The sequence below is a fragment of the Atractosteus spatula genome, chromosome 14 (genome assembly GCF_055471065.1).
Source record: "Atractosteus spatula isolate fAtrSpa1 chromosome 14, fAtrSpa1.hap1, whole genome shotgun sequence".
NCBI classification, from domain to species: domain Eukaryota; kingdom Metazoa; phylum Chordata; class Actinopteri; order Semionotiformes; family Lepisosteidae; genus Atractosteus; species Atractosteus spatula.
In genome coordinates this window covers 15411420-15424106 of record NC_142719.1, presented here as the reverse complement: position 1 = coordinate 15424106, position 12687 = coordinate 15411420, and the positions used below count along the sequence as shown (strand labels likewise).

Below are 12687 nucleotides of genomic sequence, written 5' to 3'. Positions count from 1 at the left end.
AAACGGCAGGCATTTAAAACCTGCAGAAATGCTTTTTTTCAAAAACTAGCTTGCTATCATTGATAAATTGGCATCTGAAACCAGACTTCAGTGATCATACAAATGTGTGGATTTTCCTGATATGATTTTTGAATGTGTATGTGCTTTTATTTATTATATGTTGTTTTTTGTAATGGTGAAAAACACTAAGACATAAACTGACAAGGAGTGCTTTCAAGCAGTAGTCTTTCCAGGTACAACACATGGCCTATTGATAAATCTAAGGGTGGACTCTTGGAATGCATCACTGTTTCTGCCGCAGAGCTGAAGTCTGCCCCTTTTGCAGTGTAATAGTCTCATTTGGTCTCCACAGGTGCTGGAAAAGACCCCTTAGAAAATGTCAGCAATTTTAGGTGGCTTATGATTTTTGTATTTGATAAGTAATGATATTGCCTACAGTATATATGTATTGTATACATATACAGTATACAGTATCACTTCTCATCCCAAAGAATTCCAAGGCGCTTTGCATGCATAGAAGAGGATCCAATTTATGCTGTGTAATGTGCAGCACCCACCTACAGTAGGTGACACATACAGTAGCAGCCATTCAGTTTCAGCAGCCTAGTGCACAGAAGATCAGGGGGTGAACTCAGAAAGTAAGGAGGAACTGTGGGAATGCAACATTGGATAAACCCAGAATGGAATAAAGTGTTAACATCCCTATAATTATCTTGGGTTTGTGTACATTGTTTTACTGTGTGTCCAAACAGTCCCGACTGGACAATGAATGAAGTTTAATCCTGCAGCTAGTTCCAGTTACACTGCAAGACTGTGTTTTTAAGCAGGCAGCCTCATTCTTTCCTTCCTTTGAACTGCCATCAAAAACAGACATCCAAAAAGAATCGAGCAGTCATTAAAGTTTTTTCAGGCTTTGTATGGGGAAACTGTGATAACAGATATTAATGTTCAGATGGCACAGTGGGCATTGCACAGCTCGTTTAAGAATTGACTGCCCCTCTCACACACACTGCCGCAGTAAGTTAACAGTCTGCCTCCGTGCAGTTGTCGTGCGATTTAAGCAAGATGTCTGATTCGGGGCATTGTGCCAGACTCACCTGGGCTCTGGCTGAAGGTCATTCGTACGGCCCAACAGAGCGCAGCCCTGTCGTTTCGAGGCTGCCTGCAGTGGGGCGCGGTCTCTCACGACCACCTGGCGGTCAGTAATTCAGATAAATGTCTGCAGGGCGCTGCGGAGCTCACAGATCTTTATCAGCACAGAAAAGGCATAGGGACCTTGGAGCTGTTTTAAAGAGGCCCCGAAACGTAGGACAAAATGCCAATGAAAGGTCAAATAAAGTACCACCAACGGGATCAGCTTCAACTATTGCATTACAGATACACGAGGGGCACGCAGTGTGAAATATTGCAGCTAATTGATACCGTGCTGTACGTAACGAGAATAGCTCTGCTCATGGGAAGAACAACAGAACTAGCAGGAGCTCTTCCAGGTGAGAAATAATTGGTAAAAACATAAATATTGCACTTTGCATCCCTCCTTTCATGGGGACAGGCTCCTGTCAACGTGTTCATTAAAAACACAAAGGCAGCGGTCGTCACCACGGCCATGACGGGCGCGTTCTAATGAACTGCTCGCGTTCCCATTGAAGAGCTTGTTCAGCCTGTCTGCAGCCGTCAGAAAGAGAGGCCGGGAGAGGGGGATGACCGATCAATGGCAGGATCGCTTGGCTCAGCCCGCCCTTGTCGGCACCGGCTGCTGGCGGGTGGGAGACGTCTCCAACATCCTGTGCCTCTCCGGACTTCGCCGGCCCGCGGGAGGCAGAGCTCCTGGCCTGCCTCCCCCTTTTTTTCCCCCCCTTTTTTTCCATTCCTGTAAGCAGCGCGATAGGGGAAGATAAATAATTGGTTTTGCTTTTATCTTCTGTCGGCAGCTCAGTGCTGTGCATAGTCAGCTATGAGTGCCAGACCGGGGGAAGGCTCAGCGGCTCTCGGGAACACCCGGCCAAGCCAGGAATTATTCCTATCAAGAGCCGTGTTATTTATAGGTCGCCACAAATGGCGGTGTGACAACAGAAACGCTGTTTAAATAAGACACGATGAAGACTCAAATGGCCCGCAAGCCGTATTTTTGGAAAAATCCTCTTTTTCACGTGCAGAGGTTTTAAAACTCAGACGTGCGTCTGAGTTTGGGTTTAGACTTGCAGTCAGGAGTGCAAGAAAAAGCTTGAAACAAACCTGCTTCCAACAAATGTTATTTATTAAAGCTTCAATGTACTGTAACCGTGTACAGAACACTATCCTATGTAACCAGTAACAAAATATATTTTTTATAAATAATATTAAACAGATATTGACAGAACTCTCTGAACAATAAAAACAATGTTTCATTTTGTAGAAAGCAAGCATAGGTGTTTCGACTGCTAGGGGTTCTTCAGATAAAGTGGGCAAATTTACAGTGCTTATAGTGTTTAGCAGGTGTTTCCCGAGTTGATTTTTATGACAGCTGGCAGGTATTACGCAGGTAACTTACGATTGTCTAGAAGGGATTATTGCAGATTTGCTATTTTATTGCACAAAAGAAAGTCTGTTTTAATAATCGGAAGTGCTTTGAAGCTAGTGTAGTGTGTTTTAGTGAATACAACCACTTAAGGCTGCCAATCTACTGTAAAGACTACATGCCAGCTACCTGCTCTGTGTTCCAGGTTTGTCTGAGAGCTGTTCTGCCTTAACAGCTACTAATGCTACTGTGATCAGACGTGTTTTCAGGCGTGTCTCCCTGTCAGCTTAATAGCATGTACTGTATTCAAATATGTCGTGTATGTTTCAGCTCAATTGGTTCCTCCCTTGAAGCAAAGCAAACATATTAGCCTGAGTTATTAAAAAGCAGAGCTTGATGGCAGACAGCTACTCCCGAAAGCCGAGAGGAGCCTTTTCCGCAGTGTTTCCATACAAAGGAGACTCAAGGTGGCAGGGTGAGTACCAGGAGTCATCTGTTGTACTGTATGCTGGCAGTGCAGGGGACCCCTGTGCAGGGCAGGGCAGCAGCCCAGGAGCAGTACGAATGCGAACTTCACGACTGCACCCAGCACCCAGTCTCGCATGTCGATCAGAAAAAAAATCACCACACACACTATGTAAGCATCCAGGAGTGGCGAAAAAACCCTCCGTTTTCAAAAGCACTACTTATACACAGATATGGCTGAGCTGAAGCCAGTTCAGCCCCTGAGGTAAAGGGTTCTCTTGATTAAATGTATTGAGTTACTTCAGTGACGTGACAAAAGCATCATCTGAAGTCTCAGATGATGTCTCAAAACACCCTTTTGAGACAAATACGAGCTCCATACAAGCCTGGAATTGGATTGAAATGGATTGAAATGTGGCGCAATCCAGCTTTCCAGAGGTTCAGAAAGCAATTCAAACAGCGAGAACTGCAGCTCCTTATAGCATCCTGAAACATACTGAAACTCTTGCGGAAAGTATTGTTGCCGAAACAGGCTTTCTTTACTGTACTGTAGGTGGCACTTTGGGAGCATCCGTTTAGGGCTGGACTGGAGTTTCTTTCAGTTTTCCTTAGAAAACAGTGGACGTCAGTAAGACATTCCTCTGAATGGAGCAGGACTATGCAGATACATAGAAAAGGGAGAAAACGAGAGCAGGCCCATCTTGCTCACTCGGTTTCTAGGTCTGAGGATCACATTAATTCTTTTTCTAGAAAGGCCTAAAGGAATCGGCATCGACCACTACCCACTGTGTCACAAAGTGTTAACACGTCTCTTAACATGTCAGTGTACTGTTGGACATATTATATAGACCAGAAACTCATTCAGCGATTCTTCCTTGATCTCTTTCCAGGACAGCAATGTCCTTTATATGATGTGGTGACCAGAATTGTGCACAGCATTCTAGATAAATTGATAAATCTGGTCTGATAAATTTATTGACTAAATTAAACATAACGTTCCGTGATTTAAATTCTGTGCTTACTTACAGTATTTACTGTTGTCCTGAAGAAGATAGTAATGAGTGAACACATATTTCCTAAATCTATCCCCTAGGGTGCTGCTTGAAGGCTGCCATCATCCATCTGGTATTTTTGTATGGGTTCACATCATCATAAACCAATGTATTCCTCTCAAGCAGGCCGGAAATGAATGTGCAGAAGCTGCTTGGTGAATGAAGCAAGGTATTTCATACTTAAAGTGGGTTGGGGGTTTTGAGGATTTGATTAGAAGGAAGAGGAGCTCTATTGTGTGTCTTTACTTGTTTGGCACACTTCAAAGTGAGCATGGACAGTGTTAGACACGGAGGCAAAGAGCTACAGTAGAGATTATATAAATTTGCAAGAATGGTGACCTCAGTTTTTTTCTATTGTTTTCCTGCTTTCTAAATTGACCGATTACACAGGAACACGAGTGACTATGGTAAGCATTGATGATTCAATCTAAAGTCTGCTGTCGCCTGTCAACCGGTGATTAAGATTAATTTGTCCTGTGAAAGACACTGGGCACATGTTAGATTGCTTTACTGAGCCGTGCAGTGTCCTATCATATATCAATATCGTATACCACTCACTATACTCTCCAGAAGCTTCATCAGAACCTCGGATGTGGGTCGAGATGCAGTGCTCAGCGAACGCTTCTGATGTTGACTAACGTAATCAATGGGGAAAGAATGGCAAAGTCAGGAAAAAAGAACTCTGTTCTGCAGAGAGCACTATTAAAAACTGTCACTGAACAGATGAAAACCCATTACAAGGAACAACGATGCTGGATTGAATGAGAAAGAGACGCCATTCATTATTCCCCATCCAGCGTGTCAGGGGCTCTCATTAAGTTGATTTAAAGCTGGGCATTTTTTTATTTTTTGGGGGGTGGGGTGGGAGAAAGAAAAATGATTTTTATGAATTTGAGTGCTTGAATATTGGTACATGGTGAATAGGAAAATCAAATGGAAAGAGGCTATTTTTGGTTTTCCCAAGCTGACAGTCGGTGGGTCTCCATCTGAACACAGTGCCCCCCAGAGCCTGGGTTTGGTTCCCGTGTCGAAGTTGGGACTTTGTTGCTACCGGCAGCCTGTGAAAGTGAAGGCAGCTGGGAGCCAGCCACGGCTCTTGCCTGCCCAGCACTGGCCGCAGTGCAGACAGCAGCAAGCTACTAGCAATGCAATGAGCATAACGGGAGGAATGGCCTCCACCCGTTTCTGACCTTATGACATTATGCTGTAACTCTGTTAACCCCCTGAGGACTGCTATCGAGAGGTCACTTGTACTGCACGTGCTCTTCCACACTCACAGGCACGTTCTTTCAGACCTCCGTGGACTGTTGATGTGTGACGGGTGTCGCTGGGGCTCTTCGTCAGTGACAATGGAAAATAACAGAAGTAATATCCACAACAATCATTTTGATCCCCCTATACAGCAGTTTAAAAAAGATGAGGGGATACTTGATCGAACCTACACAAGAGCGTCAGCCACCACGGTTTCTGATTGCCGTGTTTCGCGTTATCCCACGCCGCACCACAAGGTGAATGGGAGGGTGGTGTTACCTGAAAGCTCTTGGGGTCCAAGGTCCTGGTGCTCTCCGAGGCCACTTTCAGCTTGCTGTTCACTTCGCTCACGAGGGACCCGGTCTTAGTGATGTACTGCAGGTCTCTCTCTGTCCGGAGATGCAGCACCTCCATGGACTGCGAGATGTTCTGTACCTGCAGAGGAGAGAGAGCGAGTTTATCAGAGGGGTGGGGAGGATTCTGTTTTCTTATTTTTTTATTTTCTGGGTTGGGAGCGGTGGATAGGGCATATTATTCAGGTGTGACCCTAAATGTAGCATGTTGTGTAGTTCACAGTAGGCCTGGAAATCATGTGATGAGGCGGACTCAAAGAACCAGGATTGCGTACCCTAGCCCTAGGCAACAGGCTTGCTCAGCGTGGGACAGTCCTGTCTTTCAGCATAAGAACATGAGAGTCTAGAAGCAAGGGGAGCACATTCAGTCCATTCAACACAGGGTAATAGCTTCTACAACACTCGTGGGAAGCTTGTTCCAGAACCCCATCACCCTTAAGAGTGCCTCTACTTCTCCACTTTTGGTGCAGTTTCCCTTGGTTTCCGCATGTGACCTCTGGTTTGTCTGGTCTGTGTTTTTTACTGTTGGCTTCTATAGAACTGACCTCTCTCCTGTCTATCGGTGAAAAAGATGTGTTAATATATTAGTGACCACTATTCACATCTGGATCTTTGGAGGTGAACTCTGTCCAGTGTCCACCTCACTTCTGCAGTCTGAAAACCTGCTTTCTTCCTGTCTGAAACCTGATTCAGAGTTCATAGACTTTTTCTGCTGCTCCAACTTTCAAGTCAAGCAGCAGAATGATTACATATACTGTAGTACTTAATGACTCAAATTGGCTCTGCACAGCTACACAGGGATAAATCCTTCTGATTACTTGAGCTGTTTACTCATGCCTTTGAATTTAATCTGAAGCTGCTGCTGTTCAGTTTTGTTTAATTCAGGACTATCAATATCTGAGCAATTACCATACTTAATTCTGAGTGAGTGATACAGCTGGTACTCCCATCATTTTTGTTCTTGAAATTTGCTTAGTGATTTGTAGGTTTTGTTATTTTATGAGAGGCCTTCTGTCTTTCACAACATTGCTGTTTTTTTTTGCCCTGCACTGTTTGCACAGCCTCATTTAGTTTGGACTTCACATTATTTTGTTGCTGTCCTCCTAGATTTTATCAGCTCCTCCCTGGGTGCACCCACTGTTTAGGAATATCTTGCAAACGCAAATTAAATGTCATTTAGGCGACAGAAACCTAATTCTGTAACCATCTCCTGAGCTTTCCACTGTCAACAGAGAAACTGTTCTCAGTCCATGGAAACAATTCCAATTCCTCTGAGTGACAGTCCCAATAAAACTCAGCTGCTGCTCCAGAAGACACAATTCCAGATGCATAGATGGTTCACTGGCAAAGCTGAAGGTGTTTATTTTCCAAATCATGGGTTCTGGGTTCAAGCCCATGAGTTTTTCCAGTGTCCTCTGTGTCACATGCTGCCCTGAAGGAGTTGCGGGGCCTCTTTGCTCATCTTCGTTTGGGTAAGGCATAATTATGAGTGACTGCAACACCAGCTGATGATGCCCTAGTTCCCCACTAGACTTTGCGTAAGAGCGTCTACTATATGGCTGATTATCATTAAATACAGACAGGAAAAAGTGGAGAATAACCTGTCACATTGCAATCTGGGCACAGTTGCTGTACTTCACTGTTCACAGTGGGGCCTTGACTGCTCTGTTAAAGACCTCAGCTCGTTTGCCTAAGCTTTCACCGGTCTGACTCACAGGCCAAAAGAAATGTCCTTCACCTGCTGGAGTGTAGTTAGTAATACAAATAAGGAAAACCTTTCTTTATTGACACATCTCGGCAGTAAAACAGGGCAAAGGCACAATGAAACAGACAGGTATGCACAAATTGATAAAGCTGATAATATGGCTCCTTTTGAGTCAATAGCTGGACAAGAACCTTGTATCAGTTAGCTAGTAAAAACCACACGAGCTGGATGTCTTTCTCTCATCTGTGACCTTTCTTACATTCTTATGTTCCTGATCCAACAATGGGGAAAAAAAGGATGTTGCTGCTATCATGTACCTCCTCTACAGTTTGTAGAACCTGCTGAATTCTGTGATTTACCCATTTCTGGCTTCTGTGCTTCCTAATCAGCGCAAACTCAGCAGTTTAATTAAAAGAGTTTATGAGGGTCAGTCTGTCTGCAGAATCAATTATGGCCCCATGTGTGCACAGAATAGGTTTGTTTACTGGGTTTGGAACATAAACTCTTAATGGCCCATCACCAAAGCTGGTCTGCAGCTACTGCCTAACTGCTCGATGGGGATTTCGTTGTTTTGTCATGTTAGCAATGTCTTCCCACGCAGTCACGACTCAGGAGCAGCCAGAAGACCTGTAAATGTAGCCTGTAGACACTGACGTGTTTGGCCAAAGACATGTGGCCTTTTACACTGTCAGGCTTTCCTTAACTTTAAAACCCACACTCTGCACAAAAACACAACCAGGTACTAACCTGATCTTTTTACCCATCGACATAATAGATAGGCAAACCAATGTACTGTAAGTGGTATCAGTCACACAGTTGTGTCTCATCTGGATTAAGAAGCATTTTGCTGATTGCATAATTTCTTACAATAAAGCTGTCGACTCTGGAAGGCTGTCAGTGAATAGATCTCCAAAAGGATATAACCTGTTTCTTTCTTATTGTATTTTTCTATTGAGCTGCAGTAAGTCTTGCGGAATGCCAAGTGCCTGCCGCATTTTTAATTCAGAGCCTCCTTAAATTTAATGCCCGAGACACAGGATGCTGATGTAAGACTCTATCAGGGACGCTTGAATAACAAATCAGAAAAGAGAGTCTTTTACTGCCTTTATTGCAACACCCTTCCCCCTTCTGTAAATGTGATAGTCAGGCAGTCAGAGATTCTCAGGGCCAGATTAGCCCTCCTGACCTGACAAGGAGGACAAATACCTTTTCTTCCTTAGTGACAAGATGGAACCCTGATCTAGTTATTGAGTGCCTATGCAGTAGCCAGGCAGCAGGGGGCATCACAGAGCACTGGAATCTCCTACATAATCATACATCAAGGGGAGCACAGTCACATGAGCCCAGCAACAACCCTAACAGGCTGGCATGGTTTAAGGCAACACATCGCAATTTACAGTTCAGTCACCCTCTGAAACTAAACGCATCCTTTGTGACTGTAGATTGATTTTGATCAATGACTCTGTTCATATATAGAACGTTGACATAATAAAATGAACTATCCCAAAATGGAGAGAATATGCACGAATGGGGTAGTTGCTAAGACTAGCAGCATCTGTATAGCTTGGGCCTTGTGCAGTGCGTAGGGCCTGATGTCGATGATCGTACTGGTTGGTAATATTTATATCAAGGTTAGAAAAGCAGAAGAAATGCACAGAATATCCATTTATATTCATATGTTGCTTTGCACATACTGTATGCTTTTATAGAAATAAAAATAGTTTTTATATAAAAATAAAAACTAGTAATAAAAATTGCAAACAATATAGAATATTGTTGAATTTGATGGGAAGGGAATTTATCCATATGCAAGAGAAAGAAGTTGATACTGTATGTTCTCAGACCTTCAGTCTGGCCACCCTTCCTCACATCTCCAGATTCAGGAAACCATTAGGTAGTAGATGGCTAAAGCACATTTTTATGTGATGTTATCACTAGCAGTCAGCAAGAATAATTAAGGAAAATGCCCTGTAATTAAGTCGGTAAGACTTGTTTGTGGACTAAATACAGCTTGGCAGCTGCTTTTAAAAATCTCACCTCCGCTTCTTAAACAAGATGCTAATTGTCTCCCAACGGCTTAAGTAATCATTCTCTTAAATGCAGTGAACTACACCAAAATAATGACTTAGAAATCACAAATTCTTGGTGTCATTTGCATTAAATTGTAGCCATGATTTTTTTTCTATGGCTTGCAAAGACCTAATAATTAAATACAAAGAACCTTTAAAAAAGAATCCTCTAAAATCTGCCTGTCACATTAATCTCCTGAATTAAATATTGAAGCCTAGAATAACCTACTGAATTCCTTTATGCATTTAACAAGCAAAGCGTTTTCCATGCCATGCTTATCCATGTTCTTCTGATGTATTTTTTAAAATATAAATTGGGATCTGTGGTGCGATTATAGAAGAAGTAATACAGCTTAAAATAAAAGTAGCTTGTTATACCAATACAAAATTGCTCCGGTACTGTGAAAACTCAGATGCATAGCTAAGTGCATTTCTAGCTTCTCTGTTCTACTTTATGTCCATTTGCTGATAGCCTCATCCCTGACATCTGCGGAGGTCTATACATATAGATTTGTAGCCCTTTTTTATCAGATCTTAGTTAAAAAAACCCGTCCAGGACACTCACATAAATAACAACTACCGTTGTAATTCCAGTTCGCTTTTTCTCAGTAGAATTCCAGATTGGGCAGGGGCAGCTCAATTCAGTCTCATTCTGCATCTAATGAGCTCTTTGAACCTGTCCATCGGGGGCTTAGACAGTGTACTGAAACAACCCTTTTTAAGGTACTTAATGAATTACTGTTGGCTTTAACTCTTGGTGTCTTAATATTCTCCCCCTTGTGGACTAGCAGCTTTTGATATTTGTATCTTGCTGGGGTACATATAAGATCATGTGGGATCGGCAGTACTTTAATTGGTGTGGCTCCTCTTGGGCTATGAGGTGTCAACTTGTAAATTCTGGCTGTTTTGAACTGATTTTGGCCCCTTTGGGTATTCCATGGATTTCTGTGGCGAGAGCTTTACTATGTAGTATTTATTTTCAGTGTGGCCTTTGGTTTCACTGCTCACATTTACTTGCGAACCAAATCAGCTGCTGTAGTGCTGTAGTGCAGAACCAAGTGCTGTAGTTTCTGCACTTTACAGGTGCTTTTCAGATATTACGATATGCATACCACAGAATTGTCTTAGGGTAAATTGTGACAAGACTAAGGTTAGGCTAACAGGCTCCCCAGAATCAGCATTGACTTACAGTAATAATATTTTATAAATCCTACACTAAATATATCTAATGCCATGTTCACAGAGTTTAATATGTTGATAGAGTTAACAAAACCTCAGAGAAAAAACACTGAACTTTTTCTACTTTTGTCTTTACCTTTCTAGTTTCTTTTAGAAAATGAAAATCCCATCTAGTTGTTTTTACTGCACATACTTTCCTCAGTGCCAAATGATGTCATGCTTAACCTTGCTTACATATTTTTTCCCTTGTCTTTTCAACCAGATCAGCTGCATGCCCCCTCTTTCTGTCTCATTATCCGTGTGATAAAGGTGAAGAAGATATAAATGAGCCTGAGCCATCTTCTCACGACAGCCTGGATTTGAATCAGAGGTGAGAATTGCCATTTTTAAAAGGAGACTAGTGACTAAAAGTGACTAGTTGTCTTCCAGAAAAGCATTGAACAGATTTTTAATTGTCTTACTGATTTTGCTGATAGCTACCTTAACACAATATGTTGGGTACCTTAAGTACGCTAGAACATTGCTGACAGGTACAGATTGGGAATTAACCTTAGATTAGGTAATTGGAGCTCTGTAAATGAGGGTCTATAGATCGCAATTACTGTTTTCTAGACAGGCCATGAATTTTATCTGTAAAATATAAGTCCAGTCAGAGGTAAATTGCTTTAAATTCCTGCTTATTAGTAATCAATATGCCTTAATTGGCATAAACTTTTTTTCCTAATACATCAGGAGTCTTTATGGTAATGGTTTATTTTTCCATAATATTTTATTTATAATCAGGACTAATAAATCATACCATTGAGTAATTTAAAATGTGTTTTTTTTTCACCCAGTAACAGTGTTTGATCATAAATGCATGAATTCACAGTGGAGAAATGTTAATTTAATGTCTTAACACTGGATGAGTCAGAGTAGGCTTGAGCCACATTTAGGCTCTACTGAACTGGACTGAAATGCAGTTTGTGAGTCAAGGCTCACATAACAGAATTGCCCTGTAACTGTAACTGAAATGAGGAAGAAATCTTCTATTTTTGGAGATGTTACAGTTAAATGTCCATAAAATCCTAGCTGCTGAATGGGAAAATATTGAGTTTTTATGTTTTGGGTCTAAAAACTGTGATTTTAATACAGGAATACCTTCTAGGTATATAACTTTAATAATTCAAGCTTCAGAAAGGACTGTTACTGTGTTTTATTTAGTAGCAGAAAAAATGGATGATGTTGTGTTTTAAGCACAAAATATTGAAAAACGACAGTGTTCAGCTTAAGCACTGCGATACCTCCTGAACTAGTCAGGTTAGCAATCCATTTCCCCACTCTTTCCTTTCATACCATCGAAGAGCTACTGTAAGTACGGTGAGACAATCCGAATAACCACTAAACGCCTTCTTGCTCTTTTAAATCCCTTGTGGCAAAGCCCTTCTCTCTTCTTTACCAGACACTGTCATTTTCATCTCCACTGGACTGACAGAATGGTTACTCTGGCAGCTTTCGTCATGGAGTGCAAAGTTTTGCCTAATTTTCCAAAAAGCCTTAGCTGAAGGAAAGCTGTGCCAGTGAGCTACAAACTTTTTTTTTCTTTTTGTTTTCAGCATCCCCGGGATTTCACTTTTTCTTGCTCACATTGTCTGTTCGCAGCATTTCAACAACCTGAAAACACTGCTCACTTGTTTCAGAAATTCTTGCTCACATCCAGGCAGGTTCCAGGATCAGGCTCAAGTTATCCTGCTGCTTTTCCGCAGTTCCTCAGGGGAGCTGTCCGCCTTCTCAAGGTGCTGAACTGGGAGGCAGGTCTGACTGTATGGTCAGTGATTACAGCCTCCCTAATCTGCATCACGGATTTTCACAGTCCTTCAGTGCATTCCCAACAGACAGTCCCCCGCACCCGTCAGTCTGGTCCGGGACCATTATCCACGGCACCTTCCCAAGAGTTGCGATAGCCATGACTCTGAGGCACTCACAAAGACTCCCTCAGGCCCCAGGAATTTCCCAAGGTGGGATGAGAGGAGAATAAGATTTAAAAAATGCAATCCACTAGAACTAAAAGAGAGAGAAAAGGTTCACAACATAGTTTGTGGGTAATATAAATACGAGAAGGAGCCAAAGATCGATA

At 42.3% G+C, this 12687-nt stretch overlaps 1 protein-coding gene across 3 annotated transcripts in view; it reads right to left on the bottom strand.

Moving 5' to 3' along the window:
- The window catches only part of LOC148820750 (noelin-2-like), a 115411-nt gene that overhangs the window by 16216 nt on the left and 86508 nt on the right, over positions 1 to 12687 (bottom strand). For all 3 annotated transcript variants that reach the window (XM_088932973.1, XM_088932972.1, XM_088932971.1), the window contains exon 3: positions 5545 to 5700. In XM_088932973.1, the coding sequence (XP_088789099.1) occupies positions 5545 to 5700 (156 nt within the window). The remainder of the gene's footprint in view (positions 1 to 5544; positions 5701 to 12687) is intronic.